Source organism: Schistocerca serialis, chromosome 10 (assembly GCF_023864345.2).
Source record: "Schistocerca serialis cubense isolate TAMUIC-IGC-003099 chromosome 10, iqSchSeri2.2, whole genome shotgun sequence".
NCBI classification, from domain to species: Eukaryota; Metazoa; Arthropoda; class Insecta; order Orthoptera; family Acrididae; genus Schistocerca; species Schistocerca serialis.
The window spans coordinates 185,901,387-185,928,562 of record NC_064647.1 but is presented as its reverse complement, the minus strand read 5'-3'; the positions used below and the strand labels follow the sequence as shown (position 1 = coordinate 185,928,562).

The 27,176-nt window shown below is 43.0% G+C and overlaps 1 protein-coding gene across 3 annotated transcripts in view; it reads right to left on the bottom strand.

Moving 5' to 3' along the window:
* The window catches only part of LOC126424816 (hypoxia up-regulated protein 1), a 102,821-nt gene that overhangs the window by 57,341 nt on the left and 18,304 nt on the right, over window positions 1-27,176 (bottom strand). For all 3 annotated transcript variants that reach the window (XM_050087610.1, XM_050087609.1, XM_050087608.1), the window contains exons 3-5: window positions 11,416-11,681; window positions 4,460-4,665; window positions 149-326 (exon numbers count right to left, since the gene is read on the bottom strand). In XM_050087610.1, coding sequence (XP_049943567.1) covers window positions 149-326; window positions 4,460-4,665; window positions 11,416-11,681 — 650 coding nt within the window. The remainder of the gene's footprint in view (window positions 1-148; window positions 327-4,459; window positions 4,666-11,415; window positions 11,682-27,176) is intronic.

The following is a 27,176-nucleotide window of genomic DNA, read 5'->3' as shown; positions in this document are numbered from 1 at the left end:
CGTAAGAATATTTAACGAGGCAGGTGCATAAGGATATCACTATTCAAACTATTTAACTCTAATACCTTTCAGAACTAATTTACAGAATGCGAGTTTCCTTGATGGACAACTGTATTACTTAAAATAACTAAAAGAAGCTCTGTCTCACCCAACTCCCAGTACAGCAAGCTGCGGGTTAGTCTCGACGAAGCCGCGGTCCTTAGTCTTGACTATCTGGTAGCTGACGACTGTTGCTGTTGTGCTGCTGGCTCCCATGTCATAGAACATTATGTACTGAGCTGTCTCGTTGAAGTCTTTCCGCCTGAATATGCCGTAATTCAATGCAACTGCAAACAGATTGTTCCACATGACTTTAAAATCACTTTACTGCACCGAGCGAAGATTCACAACATCAATGTATTAGCAACCGTTGGTTCTAAGATCTATAAAAACATAACTTCGAAACAAACTTAGTTCTGAAACAGATCGAAACGCACAGAAAAAAATAATCCTGTTTCACAGGGGAATGGACAAATCTTCCTCAGCCCCTACATACATCACTGTTTATACTTACAAAATGGAAAATCTGGGAAGGAATAATATTATAAAGTAGGATACATTACTACTCATCACATATGAGATGTGCTGAAGTGCAGACTTGCTCATTTAACCCTAGAGCAAGCAATCTGATTTTTATAACACTACTGGGCATGTGGCATACTCTGTACCCATGTAAATATTACCCATCATTATGTTATCAAGTTAAGTATGTACGAGCAAAATCATAGTTTAATCTAAGTTTAATTCAACAATAATAAAATAAACTTACATTATCACTATTTCATTAAACAATAACAACATTCATTACATTACTCTGTTGCTGTAAGCAAGTGTTACCTCGGAGTAATGAGCCCCTCTAGCGGCATCAGATTCCAACCAACCACCTACTCGATTGCTAATTATCTCTTACACAACTGTCTCATTGTGGGATCTGGTATTAACTCAAAATCTGGGTAATTTTCTAGCACAAATTGTGAATTTCCTCTCACCTACATCGCTGCCAATTTTATATTACTGTTGATCACTTTGATATATGACAGCACAACTTACCACTGTGTTTACTGAGGCAATAATGAAGGCCTAGACACTGCCTTGCAGTTGTAAAACAATGGAACAGTGAAAGATAATATTTGTGATTGGCACACTTAACACACAGGTGCGTTTGTTCTAGGGTTACAAGAACATCGTGTGATTGAGTTATGAAGGACATTCAATACTTCAACAGATCTACTGATGTAGAAATGAACAAGTTTTGTACTTCCATTACTTTAGGTTGGCATCACTGGGATGAGCTGAGAACAGCTGACAGATAAAAATGTTTTTGTTTACAGCCTCAATACTGAATTTAATGATAGCGTCACCACTTCAAGTTTCCTTGTTTGTTGAACAATGTTCAGTGATCCATTTTTTTCTTTCTGAAAGTTAAAAACCACCTCAAATCTTTTACCAAATGTTTTTACTGTATGGTGAAAGTTTTATGGTCCATAGAAATTTTTATAAGTGGGCAGAACAGTCAAAACAATCAAACCTCAGACACTAACAAGCAGAGTCCTGGCCACGCAGCTGACGCATCAACTAATAATAATAATGAGCGTATGGCATTGGTGGCCGGGAGACCCCTCGTGGGGCAGTTCGGCCGCCGCTCCGGAAGTTCTTTAACGCCACTACGGCGACTTGCAAGTGAATGAGGATGAAATGATGATGATAGACACACAACACCCAGTCATCTCGAGGCAGAGAAAACCCCTGACCCCGCCGGGAATCGAACCCAGGACCCCACGCGTGGGAAGCGAGAACGCTACCGCAAGAACACGAGCCACGGACACGCATCAACTCTTTCACTCGTTATCCACATTGGTGACATTATTTGTGAAAACAAGACACATTACAGTTAAACATATAGCAAAAACAGCTGCAGTAAGAGTTAGCACAGTTCCTAATTCATCAGTAATAACCTCAAGTACAACAAAACAGTTACTATGTGGGTCCCGAAAGGGTTAACACAGCGACGATACTCAGAGTGTGTACAGACTTTTAAAGAACACTATGAAAGGGAGTGAACTTTTCCTAAAAAAGATTTTAACGTATGATGAAACAGTCCACAAGACAAGGAATGGAATTCTACCGCACCAGCTCACTGTCCAACAGAAATTTAGAATGCGCACATAGGTGGAAAAAGTCATATAGGCCATCTTTTGTGATGCCCAAGTTGTTGCCTTGTGATTAATTAGAAGATTAGTGCACAATAAACGCTGCGTACTTCTCAGATATACTGACAAATAATATTAAGTCAGCACTGAGACAAAGACACTGCAGATTTACAAGAAAAAGACACCTTATCGCTACATGAAAATGCTCACTCTCATATCGCCCAACTTACCCAAGGAACCATTCAAAAACAGGGGTTGGAGGTACTTCCTAATCCTCCCTACACTCCAGATTTGGCTCTCTCAGATTTTCATTTGAAGTAACATGGAGGTCAAAGTATTTGTGCGAATGTGTACCAAAACTTCTTTTCATAAGGTATAAAGAAACTAGTTCACACACACACACACACACACACACACACACACACAAAGGCTATGACCGAAAGCTATAAGTGAGTGTCTTAACTGCACCTGTCTGCAACCTGTGTTGTCTTCTTTACAGTAAGTAGCAATCTGTCTTTTCCTACACTGTTGATATTCCTACCTGGAGTTTCCATTGTTCGATTTTATTTTTCATTATGTTTATGTCAGAGTAACTAAATGTTTTATTAATACTGTTGCTAAGTTGCCTTCGGTAAAGTTAATAGCACTTTTAAAACAAAGAAATGCTACTGTTTCTGAAAATGTTAACACCTTAGGAGTTCCAATTAATTACCAAAATTTAGTCTCTAGAATGTCGTATACACTAGAAAAATAATATGAACATGAAGTCAGTATCTGGCAAAGCTACAACACAAAGATATAGCAGCCTCCACATCTCGCGGCACTGCACTATATGCGGTCTCCCTCGTCTGCGTAGATTACCAACAATAAGAAAATGCACCTGATCAGTTACATAATGCCACCTGTTATCCAGCTACATGACCTCACGTTCCTGGCAATACTTTGGTGAGCACTGTCCCACTTTGCCACAGCTTCAAAAACATTCTACAGAAAAGTTCCTACTTCACTCTCTGCAAAAATTTCCACATATTGTTCGACATATGAAGTACTTTTGACTGGAGCAGTCCATGTCTGCCGCATTAGCCACAGACTCCATCACAGCATATCACATCCCGTATTCTCATGACCCAAGGCCCATTCCCTCCGTGGAACGTCAGGTGTGACTCCCTCCAATATGCTCATAATGATCGAAACTGGAATGATATGTCACAATTGACTGTCACAGGCAATCGATACAGATGCAGGGGAGCCACTCAAAGTTGGGAGGAGGGGGATATCCCTGAGAATCCCAGATGTCAGGAGGAAGCGTCAAGAAGCTCCTGATAAATTAATAGTGATATGCGAGGGGGAGGGGAGGAGCATGCCATAACGACTGACACTTCTTTCCACTTAGTTGAGCTATATACCAGCCATAAGCATCAGTTTCAACACTGTTTTTAAACTGGTACTTTATATTGAATAATATTCATGTAATTAACAGACTTCGTCATATTAAGTATTTTAAAGTTTGTGGTTTTTATACTCAATAAAATTCCATTTCAATGCTACGTTTAAAATGCAAAATTCCCAGATTTTTCCAGATAAAATCTAGTTCCGTGAGAATTTAGTTTTTCCGTAAGAATCGCAGTGTAGTGGCACTGTCAGGATTCTTCTACTGTCAACAATGACCCAAGGGGCTGGTAACATGCAGATCACATGTCCCACCATCACAGATCACTCCTCGTATTGCCTCATGGGCAACCATTCGCCAGCTGGAACAGGCCTAAGGCCTAATCTGTGTGGTGTTGTGTTAGTAGTGATGTGGGAGACCTTGCAGCTATTCTTGGTGAAATGAATGGAAAACTTTATAAACAAGACCCAACCTCTAACCTACCCCCCCCCCCCCCCCCGCCCCCTCCAAAGGAGTTCAAACTACATCAGACAGCTCTCAAAAGATTGGGCTCACTAGCAAGGCTAAAAAAGATGGCCAGCCTGGGAACATACACACCATACATTGTCTGGCAGCTGCTCACGAACTGTGGAGGCATTCGGTGGCTGTCTTGTTCTGAAGGTACATTTCACAGCCCATACTACACCTAAGTCGTCCACAAGTGAACTCACAACTCAAAATTTTGGCTCGCGTTTGTCAGCAGATGTTAACGAGGGGGGAGTTCCGAATGGAACATTCCCCTCGGCAGACACCCCGAGTGCCTGGTAGGAGTGCAGATTTTCACAAACAGTAGCATGCACACTAGTAGTAGGATACATGTAGAGTAGAGAGGGGCACGGACCAGCGGTATAGTCATTGATAAGCTGCAGCACCTTGAGGCCAGCCATCTCAGCTGCCTGCAGCAGCGCCTGGCGCTCTGCCTGGTTGAAGAAGCCGGGCACCGTCAGCACCGCCTCCTTCACCGGCTGCCCCGCCGATGCCTGCGCCATCTGCCGCGCCGACTGCAGCATCTGTGCCAGCAGCTCTTCGACGCTGTACACCGACTCGCTGCAGACACGTCACACGTGTAATTTCAGTTCGCTGCCCAAAAATTATGTTCTGCGCAAACTGACTTTAAGAATAAAAGCAAAACAGTAAACCAAATTACAGCGAGCTCCAAATTATTCAGATTAATGGCTACCCGAGAAACACATACAATTTTCAATGTATCTTTTTCTTTACTGGGCTCTGGTGTCTGCTGTATGTAAAAAAAAAAGGGCCACAGGTCACATTTCCAAGCCCCTGCACAACTTATGCATTATTTCCCAGAAAGTGACAACTTGTTTGTAAAATTAAACTTAAAAACACAATCTATTTCATTCTCACTTTCTTTCAGTTAATTTTCAGGAAATTATTTTCCATTTTCTGCTTTTCAAATTTTTAATCTTTTTTTCCCAACAGATCTCATTTTCCAGAAATCCAAAACATCATTGTAGTAAAATGAATTTTGACCCCATACTCTAAAAACAAATCTACACGTTTCAGTGCCTCAGCATGTGTGATAACATGTTCCTTCATCGTTTCATCTTCAGTCTCTTCCTCTACTGAACACACTGTTTGTACCATATCGGCATCACAGAGATTCTGCAATTCCAGTTTACAGACATCAGTATTAAACCACTCCCAAACGTTTTCATCATCTATCTTTAGAAGCACAGGAATTTGTATTCTAAATGAAAATATTTCATCTAATAATGACAGTTACAACCAGGTTTTGATTTTAATTTAAATAAATCAAAAAACTATCCAAGGAGCACGCTGTATTAGGATTCCTCTAACAAATAAAACTAGTTCTCAGTATTACTTTTGACAAAGATGCTCATTTTCAGTTACTTCCTTTACCTATTTGGTACAAAAATGAGAGATGTGCAAGACCATGTGCACTTAACTCGCATCACTGAGAAAGTGGAAACTTAAAACGTTTCCCAATTGCTGTATAGATTACTTATTATTTAATTATATATTTGATATTATTTTTCACACCTACAAATTACACAGACATGTAAAACATTAAAAAAGAATGAACGGAGATATGAAATACATATATCTGAAATGCACATACAAAATATCTATTTTTATACTCCACTTGAAATACTTTTTCAAAACGCATTCAAAATGCATTTTTATTTTAAATACTTAAAATATACATATTTTGTATTTGTAAAATACAAACTGCTTCCCCCTTTTTTTTAATGCATGCTTTGTAGTTTGCGCCCATTTAATGAGCCACTTGTTTAAATAAAAATAGCTCCACTACACACACAGATGGCACAATTAGAGCCCAACATATATCGGTCAAGTGAATATAACCATGTCCCTATTAACAGAAAATGCAGTAAGGCTTGGGTCTACATCTACGTGATTACTCTGCTATTCACAACAAAATGCCTGGCAGAGGGTTCAATGAAACAACCTTCAAGCTGTATCGTTCCACTCTCGAACGGCACACAAGGAAAAACAAGTACTTAAATTTTTCTGTGCGAGCCCTGATTTCTCTTATTTTATTGTGATGATTATTTATCCCTATGTGTGGGTACCAAAAGAATGTTTTCGCAATCAGAAGAGAAAACAGGTGATTGAAATTTCATGAGAAGATCCCATCGCAACGAAAAATGCCTTTGTTTTAACGATTGACAGTCCAATTCACGTATCATGTCTGTGGCACTACCTCCCCTATTTTGCGATAACACAAAACTAGCTGCCCTTCTTTGTACTTTTTCGATATCATCAGTCAGTCCCACCTGATGCGGATCCCACACCGCACAGCAATACTCCAGAATAGGGCAGACAAGTGTGGTGTCAGCAGACTCTTTAGTACACCTGTTGCACCTTCTAAGCGTCCTGCCAACGAATCGCAGTCTTTGGTTTGCTCTACCCACAATATTGTCTATGTGGTCATTCCAATTTAGGTTATTTGTAATTGTAATCCCTAAGTATTTAGTTGAATTTACAGCCTTCAGATTTGTGTGACTTATCGCGTAATCGAAATTTAGCTGATTTCTTTTAGTACTCTTGTGAATAACTTCACACTTTTCCTTATTCAGGGTAAATTGCCACTTTTTGTACCATATAGATATCTTATCTAAATCATTTTGCAATTCGTTTTGATCATCTGATGACTTTACAAGATGGTAAATGACAGAATCATCTGCAAACAATATAAGACGGTTACTAAGATTGTCTCCTATATCGTGAATATACATCAGGAACAATAGAGGGCCTGTAGCACTTCCTTGGGGAATGCCGGATATTACTTCTGTTTTACTCAATGACTTTCCGACTATTACAATGAACTGTGACCTTCCTGACACGAACCACGAATCCAGTCGCACAACTGAGGCGATATTCCATAGGCACACAGTTTGGTTAGTAGACGCTTGTGAAGAACGGTGTCTAAAGCCTTCTGGAAATCTAAAAATATGGAATCAATTTGACATCCCCTGTCAATAGCACTCATTACTTCAAGAGTATAAAGAGCTAGCTGTGTTTCACAAGGACAATATTTTCTGAATCCTTGGTGACAGTGTTTCAATAAATCATTTTCTTCAAGGTTCTTCGTAACATTCAATTACAGTATATGTTCCAAAAGCTTACTACAAATCAACGTTAGTGATATGGGCCTGTAATGCAACGGGTTACACCTACTTCCCTTTTTGGATATTGGTGAGACTTAAGCAATTTTCCAGTACGGATCTTTCTGTGAGTGAGCAGCTGTATATAATTGCTAAATATAGAGCTACTGTATCAGCATACCCTGAGAGGAACCTGACTGGTATACACCCTGGACCAGAAACCTTGTCTTTATTAAGTGATTTAAGCTGCTTTGCAACACCGAAGATCTGTACTTCTACGTTTCCCCTCTTGACAGTTGTTCTTGATTGGATTTCAGGAATATTTACTTCGTCTTCTTTGGTGGTCCTGTACGGGTCTTTCTGGATACAGATATGTTCGACTGCTGCCCTGGCCAGCACATTCTCCAGATCTCTCACCAATTGTAAATGTCCGGTCAATGGTGGCTGAGCAACTGGCTCGTCACAATACGCCAGTCACTACTCTTGATGAACTGTGGTATCGTGTTGAAGCTGCATAGGCAGCTGTACCTGTACAAGCCATCCAAGCTCTGTTTGACTCAATGCCCAGGCGTATCAAGGCTGTTATTACGGTCCGAGGTGGTTGTTCTGGGTACTGATTTCTCAGGATCTATGCACGCAAATTGCGTGAAAATGTAATCACATGTCAGTTATAGTATAATATATTTGTCCAATGAATACCCATTTATCATTTGCACTTCTTCTTGGTGTAGCAATTTTAATTGGCAGTAGTGTATTAATTGGGAAAACAAAAATATTGAGCATGGTGTCTTATGACTATAAATTTAAGTAAGGTTTGAAAGAAGTGTAAGTATTCATCTAACGGCTTTGGTCCATGATGCTAGGATCACAACTATTAAATACAGGGTTTTCACGTATACTGCCACAGCGTTGTTTGGCGAGTTGCTGACAGTCAGCGCTAGTCACAAACATGTTGATTTCAGGCTTTCAGTGTGTTGGAGTTTGACAAAAACAAGTGTGCTACAGCTCTTCAACGGATGTTTAGAACAAAAAGGAAGGCCATTTACCATTGGCACAACAAATTCGTTAAGATGGGATGCTTGTGTGTGGCAAAGAGAAGCGGACGTCCCAGTGTGAGTTAAGTGAATGTGGAGCATTTACGAGAGACATTCATGAGGAGTCCAAAGAAGTCAGTGCATCATGCATCCCGTGAACTTGAAATGGCTCCATTGACAGTGTGGATGAGACAGTAGCTATCTATGAAACGATTCAAAGTGGAGCTAGTGCAGAAGCTCAATGATGATGATAGAGACTTGAGTTTTGTTTGCAGTTGCAACTATTGAATGAGGATGAGGATGGGGATGGCATTGTTGATCGCTTAATTTATAGCGGCAAAACCACTTTTCACACTAATGAGAAAGTGAACAGGCACAATTGTCAAATCTGGGGTACAAAGCACCCACACGAATGCATTGAATTTGAGGGTGATTCCTCAAAGATAAATGTTTTCTGTGCCTTGTCTCGTCGAAAATTGTACGGGCCCTTCTTCGCCGAGAGCACTGTCACTGGATATTTCTACTTCGACAAGTTTCAGCAATGGCTGATGCCTCAAATGCAATCGGACCCTAAGTTCATCTTTCAGCAGGATAGGGCTCCTACCCATTTTCATCGTTAAGTTCATGGGTACTTTAACACAGAGCTGCCGCCCCCCTGCGGGTCCGGGGTAAGAATAGGCCCGAGGTATTCCTGCCTGTCGTAAGAGGTGACTAAAAGGAGTTTCAACCATTTTGGCCTTCAATGTGATGGTCCCCATCGAGGTTTGACCTCGATTTTTCAAATTTCCACAGAAGTAAAAGGCTTTTGGGGAAGGACACCTTATGTGGTGTATCACCGGTCCTCAGTGCACTAAGACCTTGGCACTCATCATTGTCACGGCGTCGTAACTGCACCCACTTTCATCAATTTGGGCATAAACACCTGATGGGTTGCACAAGTTACGCCCATAGTGCGTCCCCATCTGCACCTACGATCATGATGGACTTTCCATGGCACCCGAAATCCAGCACGGTAGCCAGCCCATTGTGGTGGTGTCGTCACGTACCCTCTAGGTTGTAGCCCCCTGACAACACAGGGATCGTACTGCCGATACCTGATGTGCACCCTCCCCACGTAAGCCAAGGAGTAGATGCCCATCTACCTGGGGCATCAGGACTCCCGACAACGGTCATCGTGCCAGGTGGCCCTTGCTGAGGCTGGGTGGCGCCCGTGGGGAGAGCCCCTGGTTGGAATGGGTGGCATCGGGGCGGACGTTTCGCAGATGAAACGTCAACATGCATCAGGTCGCTCTGCGGCCATGTCTCCTAAGAGGAAAGGTTCTGTCTCTGGTTCTGGTACTTCTGCCTTTCTCCCTTGGCCACTCCCTGGGAGGAAGGACAGGCCCGCTGGCTTGGGACAAAATACTTCCCCCGCAATTTAGTCTGTTCTCGGACCGATGGGGGACATTCGCCACCTCCAAGCCCATGTTCTTTGTACAGCATATCGAGGATATCTTCGGAGAAATTGAGGCTCTTAGAAAATGCGTTCGGGGTCCAGGAGACGAACGACACAGGGGAAATGGTCACTCGAATAGTTGTCAGAAAGGACATACCACTCGAACTGACTGGCAAGAGTGGTAGAACAGACCGAGAGGTCCAATTGGAAGTAGATATGAGTCGAGTCCGAGAGGAAAGTCGGGGCGCCAGTACTGAGGCAGACAAGATCGAGACGTGGCTGCACAATCCGTTACAGCCATGCGGATAAGATGCCTGTCATCTCGACTGCTACTGATGCGAGGCCGTTGGGATCCAGCACAGCGTTCCGTATTACCCTCCTGAACCCAGCGATTCCATGCTCTGCTAACAGTCATTGGATCTCTATCAACGCGAGCAGCAATGTCACGATACGATAAACTGCAATCGCGACAGGCTATAATCTCACCTTTATTAAAGTCGGAAACGTGATGGTACGCATTTCTCCTCCTTACACGAGAAATCACAACAGCGTTTCACCAGGCAATGCCGGTCAACTGCTGTTTGTGTATGAGAAATCATTTGGAAACTTTCCTCATGTCAGCACGTCGTAGGTGTCACCACCAGCGCCAACCTTGTGTGAATGCTCTGAAAAGCTGATCATTTGCATATCACAGCATCTTCTTCCTGTCAGTTAAATTTCATGTCTGTATCATGTCATCTTCGTGGTGTAGCAAATTTAATGGCCAGTAGTGTAGGTTAGTAGTTAAAATTGTATTAAAATAAAAGAAAGCGATTAACTTAATTTAATTTTAGAATATGCTGATTGGTTTTTCTTTAAGATTACAATATTTTGATATTACTGATTTTGTAGTTGCCTTTGTGTATTTTAATTAAATGCGTGTTTGTTAAAGGTAAGTTTGGTCAAAACAGAGCTACTAGTGAAAAAAGAGATATGAACAATTTTTTAAACAAGGAACTCATCATCCCATACTTCTATTTACAAAAGTACTAAGTATCTATCTAACTACTTTGAAAATAGTAAATTATGTATTCTCAACAAAAAAAATTAAATCAAAATTTCAATAGGCATTTTAGGATAAAAATTTCTTAATTAGAACCCATGATCTGTTGTACATCGCCGGAAACAGAATTAAAAACTATGCAAAATCAACCATTCCCCAATTCTCTAGCTCAATTAGAACAGCTCCTAGAGCAATTTAAACCTAATCTGGTCATGCTTTTTTGCCAATGTTTGAAAGCTCTGCTTAGTCATACTTCAGAAAATAGTTTGAGATAAAATGGAATTTGATAATTTTCTTAGTCTCAATGCCCACTATGAGCGCACCACATTTAGCAAAATCTAAAATGATGAGGTAAATTGGGTGTTAATTTGACATGGGATTGTCCATGAACTAATCAAATTCACATGTAGACTCCATAGACTGGAGGTGTCAGATTTGTACAACCATATCAATGTGTGGCAAATTTAATGATAACTGCAATACTCAAATTATTCCTAATTTTTATTCTGTCAGGCAAATACATTTTTTTTTCCTATTCCAATGGTTACCCTATGTTACACTGGGTGAAACAACTGTGGTCCTGTAGAGTGTTTCCAAATTCTCTTTCATCTGTTAAATTTACATAAGTATTTCTTTACGGAGGCAGAAACAGAACACTACTTCCCACACAATTACCTGTCATGCCTGAAGACTACCGTGCCCCTGTCAGGGTCCCCTTCTATTTTGTAATATGGAAACCTCTTTTGGAAGAGTTGTACCAAAGGATTGTCCACACTCTTCCCCAGCAAGTCGAGCAGGTAGCTGTAACTGTTCTGGGGGAACCGCACTCCAACCACGAGTGCATCCTCACCAAACGATCGCTCTCCATCCCGGAAAGCGATAGTTGCAGGTGTTTTCCTCTTCGATTCTTTGTTCAGTACAATTTCCATCGGTACACCAGGCTGGAAGAAAGACAAGTACAAATTCTGAAACATTTCAAATTACTGATGAAAAAGTATTAGATTTTTCAATTTATTTAATTTTAAATGTGACAATTGCAGGTGACTTGTAATTGAATGAAACTATTGTTACCAGTCACTGTTTATTTACATCCACAACGTGTAACGAATGGTTAAACCTCCATCATACAGTGGATTTACATGTGTCAGAACAAAATGTGCGTACACATTCATTCTAACGACTATTGCACATATGACTCTTCCAGCTTTCCTGACTATTGCACACTTTGCTGTCAGCATATGCTTGTGAGTGCACTGTGTTTTGTTGTTCTAAATGGCATATTTTCTTTGCAACTTAAGTTTTATTTTGGTGTTAGTCTCTCATTTATGTTTATTGCTGTAGTATTATTCTGCAGTAGTGGGCTAAAGCAAAATTCTTTGTTAGAGTACCAGTTCTTATGAGTCAAAATTACAAAACTTAATTCAAAACATATACACCCTCAATAATGGTGTCTGGCAGCAGTTAATTTATTTAATTTCCCAATCAGTTTAACGTGACAGTGTGAGAATGAAATAAAAATTCTTTATTTCCCCCCCCCCCCCCCCCAACAGTAACATTATAAAGTCAATGCGTTTAGTCCAAACACTTCACAGCTTTTAACACCCTCATCAAAATAGGGCTTCTCCAACAACACAATACAAACATTTCTCTCACTTTCAGTCTCATAAATTAACACAAATATTCATCCACACAGTCACTTCAAATGTGAGAACACAGTAGTAACTGGGAACCATATTCATAAATATTGAGGAGTTTAAAGCAAACAGTGCCATGTGAAGGTCACACAGTTCTATGGCAAGAAATCAAGACAAACCTGACTGTGCATTACTGTCATAGGAAAGAACTTAAACTCTATCCAAGATGTGCACATTTAGACCAAATAGAAACTGAGATACATGTAAGCCAAACTCTTGCCAGTGAGGGATCTATTCTAGATGTAGTCCAAGTGCCACAATACAAAAACAGTAGTCATTACTTTCATCACCAGATGAAACTATTTTCACTCACCCCGGGGCACTTTCACAGTACGACACCCTGTGTTTCAACAGCTCCACCACTTGCACAAAATGTGTCATTTCATGCATTTTAAGTCAATGGCTCACCCACATGCAGGGATGTTCCAGAAGAAGTAAATATGAAAGAAAAGCACTTGTATCGAATCAATTTTAAGCAATTCTGAATACTGACTGACTGCTAGAGTCTATGGTAATGTCCTCTGCCACTTGTGCAACTCTTCGTCCATCAGGCCTGTTCACCTGTTTCACTGGCCATACTGTTTGTTGTGGTCTGCAATTGTGCAGTGCATACTTATTGTCGAAAGTCTGTTAGTTTTTATTCTGTTATGGCACTGCAAAAATCTGACACATGGTTCATTTTACTAAAATGAATGACGCCACTGCAAAGTGCAAACAATGTTTTGAAAGTATGCAGTTTCATAGCAATCCGGCCAATTTAAACATGTCAGTACTCACTGTACTATTGTAGAATGAAAACAACAGAAAGTCGGCAGCAGTGCCTCTGAGCCTTACAAAATAAACTAAAGGTGTGTATGAACCTACTAAAATTCTCTTTTGATATCTTCCGATACAATGTAGTTATATCTGTGGAGGATTATTTTTTAGATCACAAGTCATTATTTTAATTAATTTAATTTCATTCACTATGTAGCTTCAATTATCCATCATTGTGAGTTTTAAAGTTAGGACTAAGAAGTGTCATCCTTTGAAAAGTACAGTGAAACTTCAACAATATCTTATCATTGTTGCAACATCTGCCTTAGTAAATGTTTACTTTTAAAATCTGTAACTATAACTCAGAACACCCCCCCTCCCCCTCCAATGAACCATGGACCTTGCCGTTGGTGGGGGGGCTTGCATGCCTCAGCAATACAGACGGTCGTGCAGTAAGTGCAACCACAACTGATGGGTATCTGTTGAGAGGCCAGACAAACATGTGGGTCCTGAAGAGGGGCAGCAGCCTTTTCAGTAGTTGCAGGGGCAACAGTCTGGATGATTGACGGATCTGGCCTTGTAACACTAACCAAAACGGCCTTGCTCTTGTGGTACTGCGAACGGCTGAAAGCAAGGGGAAACTACAGCCGTAATTTTTCCCCGAGGGCATGCAGTTTTACTCTAAGGTTAAATGATGATGGTCTCCTCTTGGGTAAAATATTCTGGAGGTATTATAGTCCCCCATTTGGATCTCCGGGCGGGGACTACTCAAGAGGACGTCGTTATCAGGAGAAAGAAACCTGGCATTCTACGGATCGGAGCGTGGAATGTCAAATCCCTTAATCGGGCAGGTAGGTTAGAAAATTTAAAAAGGGAAATGGTTAGGTTAATGTTAGATATAGTGGGAATTAGTGAAGTTTGGTGGCTGGAGGAACAAGACTTTTGGTCAGGCAAATACAGGATTATAAATACAAAATCAAATAGGGGTAATGCAGGAGTAGGTTTAATAATGAATAAAAAATAGGAGTGTGGGTAAGCTACTACAAACAGCTTAGTGAACGCATTACTGGACCAAGATAGACACGAAGCCCATGCCTATCACAGTAGTACAAGTTTATATTGCCAACTAGCTCTGCAAATGACGAAGAAATTGAAGAAATGTATGATGAAATAAAAGAATTTATTCAGATAGTGAAGAGAGACGAAAATTTAATAGTCATGGGTGACTGGAATTCAGTAGTAGGAAAAGGGAGAGAAGGAAACATAGTAGGTGAATATGGATTGGGGCTAAGAAATAAAAGAGGAAGCCGCCTGGTAGAATTTTGCACAGAGCACAACTTAATCATAGCTAACACTTGGTTTAAGAATCATGAAAGAAGGTTGTATACATGGAAGAACCCTGGAGATACTAAAAGGTATCAGATAGATTATATAATGGTAAGACAGAGATTTAGGAACCAGGTTTTAAATTGCAAGACATTTCCAGGGGCAGATGTGGACTCTGACCAGAATCTATTGGTTATGAACTGTAAATTAAAACTGAAGAAACTGCAAAAAGGTGGGAATTTAAGGAGATGGGACCTGGATAAACTGAAAGAACCAGAGGTCATACAGAGTTTCAGGGAGAGCATAAGGAAACAACTGACAGGAATGGGGGAAATAAATACAGTAGAAGAAGAATGGATAGCTCTGAGTGATGAAGTAGTGAAGGCAGCAGAGGATCAAGTAGGTAAAAAGATGAGGGCTAGTAGAAATCCTTGGGTAACAGGAGAAATATTGAATTTAATTGATGAAAGGAGAAAATATAAAAATGCAGTAAATGAAGCAGGCAGAAAGGAATACAAACGTCTCAAAAATGAGATCGACAGGAAGTGCAAAATGGCTAAGCAGGGATGGCTAGAGGACAAATGTAAGGATGTAGAGGCTTATCTCACTAGGGGTAGGATAGATACTGTCTACAGGAAAATGAAAGAGACCTTTGGAGAAAAGAGAGCCACTTGTATGAATATCAAGAGTTCAGATGGAAACCCAGTTCTAAACAAAGAAGGGAAAGCAGAAAGGTGGAAGGAGTATATAGAGTGTCTATACAAGAGCGATGTACTTGAGGGCAATATTATGGAAATGGAAGAGGATGTAGATGAAGATGAAATGGGAGATACGATACTGCGTGAAGAGTTTGACAGAGCACTGAAAGACCTGAGTCGAAACATTCCATTAGAACCACTGACGGCCTTGGGAGAGCCAGTCCTGACAACACACTACCATCTGGAGAACAAGATGTATGAGAAAGGCAAAATACCCTCAGACTTCAAGAAGAATATAATAATTCCAATCTCAAAGAAAGCAAGTGTTGACAGATGTGAAAATTACCGAACTATCAGTTTAATAAGTCACAGCTGCAAAATACTAACGCGAATTCTTTACAGACAAATGGAAAAATTGGTAGAAGCCGACCTCGAGGAAGATCAGTTTGGATTCCGTAGAAATGATGGAACACGTGAAGTAATATTGACCTTACGACTTATCTTAGAAGAAAGATTAAGGAAAAGCAAACCTACGTTTCTAGCATATGTAGACTTAGAAAAAGCTTTTGACATTGTTGACGAGAATACTCTTTCAAATTCTAAAGGTGGCAAGGGTAAAATACAGGGACCAAAAGGCTTTTTACAATTTGTACAGAAACCAAATGGCAGTTATGAGTCAACGGATATGAAAGACAAGCAGTGGTTGGGAAAGGAGTGAGACAGGGTTGTAGCCTCTTCCCGATGTTGTTCAATCTGTATATTAAGCAAGCAGTAAAGGAAACAAAAGAAAAATTTGGAGTAGGTATTAAAATCCATGGAGAAGAAATAAAAACTTTGAGGTTTGCCGATGACATTGCAATTCTGTCAGAGACAGCAAAGGACTTGGAAGAGCAGTTGAATGGAATGGACAGTGTCTTGGAAGGAGGGTATAAGATGAACAACAACAAAAGCAAAACGAGAATAATGGAATGTAGTCTAATTAAGTCTGATGATGCTGAGGGAATTAGATTAGGAAATGAGACACTTAAAGTAGTAAAGGAGTTTTTCTATTTGGGGAATAAAATAACTGATGATGGTCGAAGTAGAGAGGATATAAAATGTAGACTGGCAGTGGCAAGGAAAGCGTTTCTGAAGAAGAGAAATTTGTTAACATTGAGTATAGATTTAAGAGTCAGGAAGTCATTTCTGAAAGTATTTGTATGGAGTGTAGCTATGTGTGGAAGTGAAACATGGACAATAAATAGTTTGGACAAGAAGAGAATAGAAGCTTTCGAAATGTGGTGCTACAGAAGAATGCTGAAGATCAGATGGGTAGATCACATAACTAATGAGAAGGTACTGAATAGAATTGGGGATATGAGGAGTTTGTGGCACAACTTGACAAGAAGGGACCGGTTGGTAGGACATGTTCTGAGGCATCAAGAGATCACAAATTTAGCATTGGAGGACAGCGTGAAGGGTAAAAATCACAGAGGGAGACCAAAAGATGAATACACTTAGCAGATTCAGAAGGATGTAGGTTGTAGTAAGTACTGGGAGATGAAGAAAATTGCACAGGATAGAGTAGCATGGAGAGCTCCATCAAATCAGTCTCAGGACTGAAGACCACAACAACAACAACAACAACAACAACAACAACTCAGAACAGAAAAATGCTGTTTCCTAAATATTGACATCAATTGCTATTATTGGGAAACATTCCGAAATACTGTTTTTTTTTTTGTTTTTTTTTTAAACAGTAATGTGTAATGTGTTTTATTAGACTACATAAAAAAGCAATTAAATAACCTCTCACACACTCCGAATCAGTTCCCTTTAATAATTTTTTTTAACTATCAATACAAGTAGGTATCAATACTTTTCGAGCTATCATACAAGTAGTATCACAGGATTCTGCTACCACTCATTTGAATCGTTCCAATACTTTGTTGGTATCAGGACATGCCTGGACTCATGTCACAACTGTTGAGCTGAAACTGATACTGTACACAAAACTGAATGTAAAATGTGATGGGCACAGCCTACAGATACCTTTGCAACATCTATGATCTTTCACACCTTTTATCAATGATAATTGAATCCAATAATGTGAAATTTCTCCACTGTAAAGTCAAGTGAATTGGCTTCCTGACATCCTCCACATTGGTTGAAAGACCATATTATCCACTTGGCATAACATAAATGTGAACTCCATGCACAGGACCTGGCGGGCCCCCTCTATACTGACTGTCATGTCACCCTTCACTAACATTTTCACTGGATGCAGTATGGAGGGGCAGTCAGCACATAGCTCTCCCCTCCGCTGTCAGTTTTCCCAGTCTGTTGCCACTCAACTAGTCTCACGAGGCTTAATGTAGCCAATTCCAATCCTCCCACAAGGTATATATGCAGACAAGAAAAAAGTTCCTGGATTTCCCAGTTAAAAATACACTTTTCCCCAAATGAAACAACATTTTTTTTTCCGTGTTAAGTGACAATATGCTTCCCATTGCAGCTGTAGAACATACAAATCATCAGAATGGTAAAGGTTTTACGCAGCTATGCGGAACAACCCGGCACTTAAGGAAACTAAACGATGCATTCTGGAAAGATCTTTGATGCGCAGCAACATGTACACTGCATATTAACATATTATGGACGTATAAATACAAATTCCACCAGATATATCTCTGTAGCCTCTTTTTTTTTTTTTTTTTTTGGGGGGGGGGGGGGGGGGCGCAAAACTTCTATGGTCATTAGCGCCCGGTCCATGACTTAGGAAACAGTAAAAAGCCGAAATTGAAAACCAGCAGCAATGGGAACGAAAGTCATAAAATTGGAGAAACTAAAAGCAGAAGGAAGGCTTAAAAATCCACTACAGAAAGGGGTTGGGTGTCCCCAAAAAAAGCTTCAAATGACTGACGTCATTTCACTGGTACTAGTAAACTTGAGAACGCGGTCAGCTGAGCGCGTGTCATCTGCTAAAATCGACGATATATCAGGCGATAGCTGTAGACGGGAGCGTAACGGATTAAAATAGAGGCACTCAATTAAAAGGTGTCTTACCGTCCACAGCTGAGAGCAGTGGGGACAGAGTGGGGGAGGATCGCCGCTTAAAAGATGTCGATGGCTAAAAAGACAGTGCCCTATCCGGAGGCTAGTTAAAATTACCTCCTCCCGACGACGCGTTCGGGAGGAAGAGGTCCAAGCACAAGGAAGAGCTTTCATGTCCCGCAATTTATTATGGGTAAGCGTCGACCAATGCGTGTGCAACACGTCGACATAGAACGCTCCGTAGATCAGCGAAGGGAATCAATTGAACAGCTGACCGAGGAAGAGAGACTGCAGCCTTGGCTGCAATATCGGCCGCCTCATTTCCACAGATACCAACGTGTCCCGGGAGCCAGAGGAACGCCACCGAGACGCCCCCCAGGTGGAGCAAGCACAGACAGTCCTGAATCCGGTGGACCAGAGGGTGCACAGGATAAAGAGCTTGGAGACTGAGGAGAGAGCTGAGAGAATCTGAGCAGATAACGTACTGTATCCGATGATGGCGGCGGATGTAGTGGACAGCCTGGAGAACAGTGTAAAGCTCCGCAGTATAAACCGAACACTGGTCGGGAAGCCGAAAGTGATTCGGGGTGTCGCCAACAATATAGGCACTCCCTAAACCTAACGATGTTTTCGAGCCGTCGGTGTAAATAAATGTGGCGTCCGTCATTTGTGCACATAGAGCAGCAAATGCCTGACGATAAAGGTACCATCCTTGGGAAATTGACAAAGGTCACGGAGCAGGCAGATCCGGGGACGGAGCCAAGGCGGTGCTGTACCCCAAGTTGTCAAGAAGGTTTTAGGAAAGTGGAAGGAAAGAGAATGGAGCAGTTGACGGAAGTGGACTCCCGGTGGTAGTAGGGAGGAGGGGCGGCCTGCATACCCTACATCAAAGGAGGCGTCGAAAAAAATGTCATGGGCTGGATTAGCAGGCATGGAAGACAGATGGCTAGCATAACGACTTAGAAGGACTGCTCGCCTGTTGGACAGCGGAGGTTCAGCAGTCTCAGCATAAAGGCTTTCCACAGGGCTGGTGTAAAAAGTTCCAGACACTAAACGTAATCCACGGTGGTGGATAGAGTCGAGACGCCGAAGAATAGACGGCCGAGCAGAGGAGTAGACTATGCTTCCATAGTCCAATTTCGAGTGCACTAAGGCGCGATAGAGGCGGATGAGGACCACTCAGTCCGCTCCCCAGGAGGTACCATTCAGGACACGGAGGGTGTTGAGGGATCGCAGACAGCGAGCCAAAAGATAGGAAACGTGGGAGGACCAGCACAGTTTTCTGTCAAACATAAGACCCAAGAATTTAGCGACGTCTGAAAACGGAAGGTTGACAGGACCTAGATGTAAGGAGGGAGGAAGAAACTCCTTATGTCGCCAAAAATTAACACAAACGGTCTTGTTGTTGTTGTTGTGGTCTTCAGTCCTGAGACTGGTTTGATGCAGCTCTCCATGCTACTCTATCCTGTGCAAGCTTTTTCATCTCCCAGTACCTACTGCAACCTACATCCTTCTGAATCTGCTTAGTGTATTCATCTCTTGGTCTCCCTCTACGATTTTTACCCTCCACGCTGCCCTCCAATACTAAATTGGTGATCCCTTGATGCCTCAGAACATGTCCTACCAACCGATCCCTTCTTCTGATCAAGTTGTGCCACAAAGATCTCTTCTCCCCAATCCTATTCAATACTTCCTCATTAGTTATGTGATCTACCCATCTAATCTTCAGCATTCTTCTGTAGCACCACATTTCGAAAGCTTCTATTCTCTTCTTGTCCAAACTATTTATCGTCCATGTTTCACTTCCATACATGGCTACACTCCATACGAATACTTTCAGAAATGACTTCCTGACACTTAAATCTATACTGGATGTTAACAAATTTCTCTTCTTCAGAAACGCTTTCCTTGCCATTGCCAGCCTACATTTTATATCCTCTCTACTTCGACCATCATCAGTTATTTTGCTCCCCAAATAGCAAAACTCCTTTACTACTTTAAGTGCCTCATTTCCTAATCTAATTCCCTCAGCATCACCCGACTTAATTAGACTACATTCCATTATCCTTGTTTTGCTTTTGTTGATGTTCATCTTATATCCTCCTTTCAAGACACTGTCCATTCCATTCAACTGCTCTTCCAAGTCCTTTGCTGTCTCTGACAGAATTACAATGTCATCGGCGAACCTCAAAGTTTTTATTTCTTCTCCATGAATTTTAATACCTACTCCGAATTTTTCTTTTGTTTCCTTTACTGCTTGCTCAATATACAGATTGAACAACATCGGGGAGAGACTACAACCCTGTCTTACTCCCTTCCCAACCACTGCTTCCCTTTCATGTCCCTCGACTCTTATAACTGCCATCTGGTTTCTGTACAAATTGTAAATAGCCTTTCGCTCCCTGTATTTTACCCCTGCCACCTTTAGAATTTGAAAGAGAGTATTCCAGTCAACATTGTCAAAAGCTTTCTCCAAGTCTACAAATGCTAGAAACGTAGGTTTGCCTTTCCTTAATCTTTCTTCTAAGATAAGTCGTAAGGTCAGTATTGCCTCACGTGTTCCAGTGTTTCTACGGAATCCAAACTGATCTTCCCCAAGGTTGGCTTCTACTAGTTTTTCCATTCGTCTGTAAAGAATTCGTGTTAGTATTTTGCAGCTGTGACTTATTAAGCTGATAGTTCGGTAATTTTCACATCTGTCAACACCTGCTTTCTTTGGGATTGGAATTATTATATTCTTCTTGAAGTCTGAGGGTATTTCGCCTGTTTCATACATCTTGCTCACCAGATGGTAGAGTTTTGTCAGGACTGGCTCTCCCACGGCCGTCAGTAGTTCCAATGGAATATTGTCTACTCCGGGGGCCTTGCTTCGACTCAGGTCTTTCAGTGCTCTGTCAAACTCTTCACGCAGTATCATATCTCCCATTTCATCTTCATCTACATCCTCTTCCATTTCCATAATATTGTCCTCAAGTACATCGCCCTTGTATAGACCCTCTATATACTCCTTCCACCTTTCTGCTTTCCCTTCTTTGCTTAGAACTGGGTTTCCATCTGAGCTCTTGATATTCATACAAGTCGTTCTCTTATCTCCAAGGGTCTCTTTAATTTTCCTGTAGGCGGTATCTATCTTACCCCTAGTGAGATAGGCCTCTACATCCTTACATTTGTCCTCTAGCCATCCCTGCTTAGCCATTTTGCACTTCCTGTCGATCTCATTTTTGAGACGTTTGTATTCCTTTTTGCCTGTTTCACTTACTGCATTTTTATATTTTCTCCTTTCATCAATTAAATTCAGTATTTCTTCTGTTACCCAAGGATTTCTACTAGCCCTAGTCTTTTTACCTACTTGATCCTCTGCTGCCTTCGCTACTTCATCCCTCAAAGCTGCCCATTCTTCTTCTACTGTATTTATTTCCCCCATTCCTGTCAATTGCTCCCTTATGCTCTCCCTGAATCTCTGTACAACCTCTGGTTCTTTTAGTTTATCCAGGTCCCATCTCCTTAAATTCCCACCTTTTTGCAGTTTCTTCAGTTTTAATCTACAGGTCATAACCAATAGATTGTGGTCAGAGTCCACATCTGCCCCTGGAAATGTCTTACAATTTAAAACCTGGTTCCTAAATCTCTGTCTTACCATTATATAATCTATCTGATACCTTTTAGTATCGCCAGGGTTCTTCCATGTATACAACCTTCTTTCATGATTCTTAAACCAAGTGTTAGTTATGATTATGTTGTGCTCTGTGCAAAATTCGACCAGGCGGCTTCCTCTTTCATTTCTGTCCCCCAATCCATATTCACCTACTATGTTTCCTTCTCTCCCTTTTCCTACACTCGAATTCCAGTCCCCCATGACTATTAAATTTTCGTCTCCCTTCACAATCTGAATAATTTCTTTTATTTCATCATACATTTCTTCAATTTCTTCGTCATCTGCAGAGCTAGTTGGCATATAAACTTGTACTACTGTAGTAGGCGTGGGCTTCGTATCTATCTTGGCCACAATAATGCGTTCACTATGCTGTTTGTAGTAGCTTACCCGCATACCTATTTTCCTATTCATTATTAAACCTACTCCTGCATTACCCCTATTTGATTTTGTGTTTATAACCCTGTAGTCACCTGACCAGAAGTCTTGTTCCTCCTGCCACCGAACTTCACTAATTCCCACTATATCTAACTTCAACCTATCCATTTCCCTTTTTAAATTTTCTAACCTACCTGCCCGATTAAGGGATCTGACATTCCACGCTCCGATCCGTAGAACGCCAGTTTTCTTTCTCCTGATAACGACATCCTCTTGAGTAGTCCCCGCCCGGAGATCCGAATGGGGGACTATTTTACCTCCGGAATATTTTACCCAAGAGGACGCCATCATCATGTAATCATACAGTAAAGCTGCATGCCCTCGGGAAAAATTACGGCTGTAGTTTCCCCTTGCTTTCAGCCGTTCGCAGTACCAGCACAGCAAGGCCGTTTTGGTTATTGTTACAAGGCCAGATCAATCAATCATCCAGACTGTTGCCCTTGCAACTACTGAAAAGGCTGCTGCCCCTCTTCAGGAACCACACGTTTGTCTGGCCTCTCAACAGATACCCCTCCGTTGTGGTTGCACCTACGGTACGGCTATCTGTATCGCTGAGGCACGCAAGCCTCCCCACCAACGGCAAGGTCCATGGTTCATGGGGGGGACAAACGGTCTTACTGGGAGAAAAACGGAAGCCGGTTTCGATGCTCCAAGAGTGGAGGCGATCGAGACATCCTTGAAGACGTCGTTCAAGAAGACTGGTCCGTTGAGAGCTGTAGTAGATCGCAAAATCGTCCACAAAGAGGGAGCCGGAGACATCAGGAAGGAGACAATCCATAATTGGATTGATGGCAATGGCAAACAGTACAACACTCAGCACTGAGCCCTGGGGTACCCTGTTTTCTTGGGAGAAGGTACGGGAGAGAGTAGTGTTCACCCGCACCCTAGATGTGCGCTCTGCTATAAATTCACGAAGAAAAAGGGGCAGCCGACCGCGAAAGCCCCAAGACAACAGTGTGCGGAGGATGCCTGTCCTCCAACAGGTATCGTATGCTCTCTCCAGATCAAAAAATATTGCTACTGTTTGGCGTTTCCAGAGAAAATTGTTCATGATATAAGTGGAAAGAGCAACAAGATGGTCAACTGCAGAACGATGCTTTCGGAATCTGCATTGGGCAGGTGTTAAAAGACTGCGGGATTCCAGCCATCACGCTAAACGGTAATTCACCATACGCTCCAAAACGTTACAGACACTACTCGTGAGAGAAATGGGGCGATAGCTAGAGGGGAGATGTTTGTTCTTTCCAGGTTTCGGAACAGGAACGACGATAGCTTCCCGCCATCGTCTGGGAAAAGTACTGTCGGTCCAAATTCGATTATAAAGGCGAAGGAGGTAACGCAGACTATGGGTTGATAAATGCAGCAACATTTGGACGTGGATACCATCCGGTCCTGGGGCGGAGGAGCGAGAAGAAGAGAGTGCATGTTGGAGTTCCCGCAAGGAGAAAACAGTATTGTAGCTTTCGCGATTTTGAGAGGAGAAAGCAAGAGGTCGCACTTCCGCTGCACGTTTCTTCGGGAGAAACGCTGGCGGGTAATTTGAAGAGCTCGAAATCTCAGCAAAGTGCTGACCCAACGAGTTAGAAATTGCGACGGGGTCCACTAATGTGCCATGCGCGACAGTGAGCCCAGAGACCGGGGAGAAACTAGGCGCGCCTGAGAACCGTCGAAGCCGACTCCAAACTTCCAAGGAGGGAGTGAAGGCGTTAAATGAGCTAATAAAGAATTTCCAGCTTGCCTTCTTGCTATCGCAGATGACACGACGGCATCGCGCTCGTTACTGCTTATAGCGGATACAGTTGGCCAAAGTAGGATGGTGGCGGAAAACGCGGAGAGCACGTCGCTGCTCACGTATTGCATCACGGCATGCCTCGTTCCACCAAGGAACTGGGGGGCGCCGGGGCAATTCGGAGGTGCGTGGTATTGAATGTTCCACAGCTGTAAGAATAACGTCGGTAATATGTGTGACCTCATCGTCGACGCTGGGAAAGTGACGGTCATCGAAAGTCGCTAGAGACAAAAAAAGTGTCCAATCGGCTAGGGCAAACTTCCAGCATCGCGGGCGCATGTAGGGCAGTTGAGGCTGCAGTCTAAGGACACATGGAAAGTGGTCACTCGAGTGTGTATCATCAAGGGCGAACCACTCGAAGCGCCGAGCTAGCGGAACAGTACCGACCGCAAGGTCCAAATGAGATAAATTTGTCGTGGAGGCAGACAAAAATGTAGGGACCCCAGTGTTGAGGCAAACTAGATCTGCTTGGTGGAAGACGTCTAGCAATAGTGAGCCACGTGGACAAGGATGTGGAGATCCCCAAAGCGGGTGGTGGGCATTGAAGTCCCCAACTAGCAAATATGGGGGTGGAAGCTGACCAAGAAGATGAAGGAGATCAGCTCGTGCCATTGGTGTGGACGATGGAATGTATACAGTACAAAGAAAGAACGTGTATCCGGAAAGGGAAAGACGGACGGCGACAGCTTGGAAGGAAGTGTTTAAATGGATTGGGTGATAATGGAGAGTTTCATGGAGAAGAATCATGAGTCCTCCATGGGCTGGAGTGCCTTCAACAGAGGGGAGATCATATCGGATGGACTGAAAATGAGGGAGAACAAAGCGGTCATGGGGACGCAGCTTTGTTTTCTGAAGACAGAAGATGACCGGTGAGTAGGATCGTACGAGGACCGACAATTCATCCCGATTGGCTCGAATGCCGCGGATATTCCAGTGGATAATGGACATAGGGTGAACAGAAAATGGAGGAATGTGACCAAGATCGCTGTCAACTCAACGACTGCTCAGAGCTTGCGACCAACAGCATGGAGTGGCATTCAGCCGAAGGCAGAAGATCCTGATCCATAGGTTGGTCAGGAGCAGCTCCTGCCACCAGCGATCGGCCGGTTGAGCGGCCGCCAGCAGTGCACCTCGGCGACACAGAGGACGGCCGAGGGCAATTTCCGCCAGGTGGTGCTGTAGGTGGGACACGCCTTGGCGGAGAAGGAGAGGAACTGGGTTTCTTTGTAGCCTTCTTGGAAGTATGATGTTTAGAGGAAGGAGGAACCGATGGTTGTGAAGTTGGGGTACGTAAAAACTCTTCACGAGTATGCTCTTTTTTCGAAGTCTTGGTGTCTGACGTTTGGGCTCGAAATTTAGCAGAACTCAACGAAGGGTGAGCCAGAGAGTGGGCAGGCGAAAGTGGTGAGGTTGAACGGGCGATCTTTGCACTGGTTGATCTGACGACCGTGGCACTAAAGGTGAGGTTGCAAGTCTGCGTGGCCGCCTCCTTTGTTGGCCGAGGAGAAGCAAGGACAGTGCTGTATTTTCCTTTCTGAGACACGGTGGGCTGTCGACTGGTGAATAATTTTCGAGCAGCAAAGGTCGACACCTTTTCCTTTACTCTAATTTCCTGGATGAGCTTTTCGTCCTTAAAAACGGGACAATCTCGAGAGGAAGCAGCGTGGTCACCCATACAGTTGATGCAGCGAGGGGATGGAGGTGGACAAGCACCCTCTTGGGCATCCTTGCCACACGTAACACATTCGGCCGGATTGGAACAGGACTGGCTGGTGTGATTGAACCGCTGACACCGATAGCAACTCGTAGGGTTTGGGACGTAAGGGCGAACGGAAATTATCTCATAGCCTGCTTTGATTTTCGATGGGAGTTACTTTGTCAAATGTCAAGAAGACAGTGCGGGTTGAAATGATGTTCGTGTCAACCCTTTTCATAACCCTATGAACAGCCGTTACGCCCTGGTCAGACAGGTAGTGCTGAATTTCTTCATCAGACAATCCATCGAGGGAGCGTGTATAAACGACTCCGCACGAGGAATTTAAAGTACGGTGCTATTCCACCCGGACAGGGAAGGTGTGTAGTAGTGAGGTACGCAGCAATTTTTGTGCCTGGAGGGCACTGACTATTTCTAACAACAAGGTGCCATTCCGTAATCTGGAACAAGACTTTACAGGACCTGCAATTGCGTCGACACCTTTCTGAATAATGAAAGGGTTGACCGTGGAGAAGTCGTGACCTTCGTCAGACCGAGAAACAACAAGGAACTGTGGCAACGATGGAAGAACTGACTGTGGCTGAGACTCAGTGAACTTACGTTTGTGAGCAGACATAGTGGAAGGTGAGGAAACCATTGCGGAAGAATCCCCCATGATTACCGGCGTCTCCGATGGTGCGCTCCTCCCTTGTGGGGGCCCTCTCTGAGGGTACTCCCGCCTTAGGTGATTGTTCACACCTCCCGACAAACGGACGGAGGGACCAATCGGCACTTTCGGAAGGTATCAGCTCGGGTAATCACCCCTCCTTGGGCCTGACAGTTACCAGGGGGTACATACGTGTCCTACCTGTCTACCCGGGGCAAGGAATTACGCGTTACCCCGTCACCGGCTACGCATGGAAGTGCGTGGGTCGGCCTTCAGACACGCACAGGGAGGAAGAAAGAGAAATGGAAAGGAAAGAAGAGAGGTCTCAAACCCTGCAGCGGAGAAAAGGGTAAAGAGAGGAGGTAAGGAAAAGAGAAGGACAAAGGAAGGATGAAGACATACAAGCAAGGAAGGCGAAGAATGCGGTACATTTACAAGTGTCCGTCTCCGGACGTAGGCACAAACCATACTCCCAGAGGGGGAGAAAGGGAAGGAAAGAGCCAGAGGTGAGGGGGGGGGGGGGGGGGGGGCGGAGATGGGGGATGGGGAAGGATGCGGAAAGGGAAGGTATGCAGCCCGGAAAGGAAGGAAGGCCACATTAGCTCGGGGTCCCGTGCTCGCTACGCACGTATCCACAAAAGAGTTGTGGATCCCCTGGGAGGTCTGTAGCTTCTGAAGCACTGAAGTCGA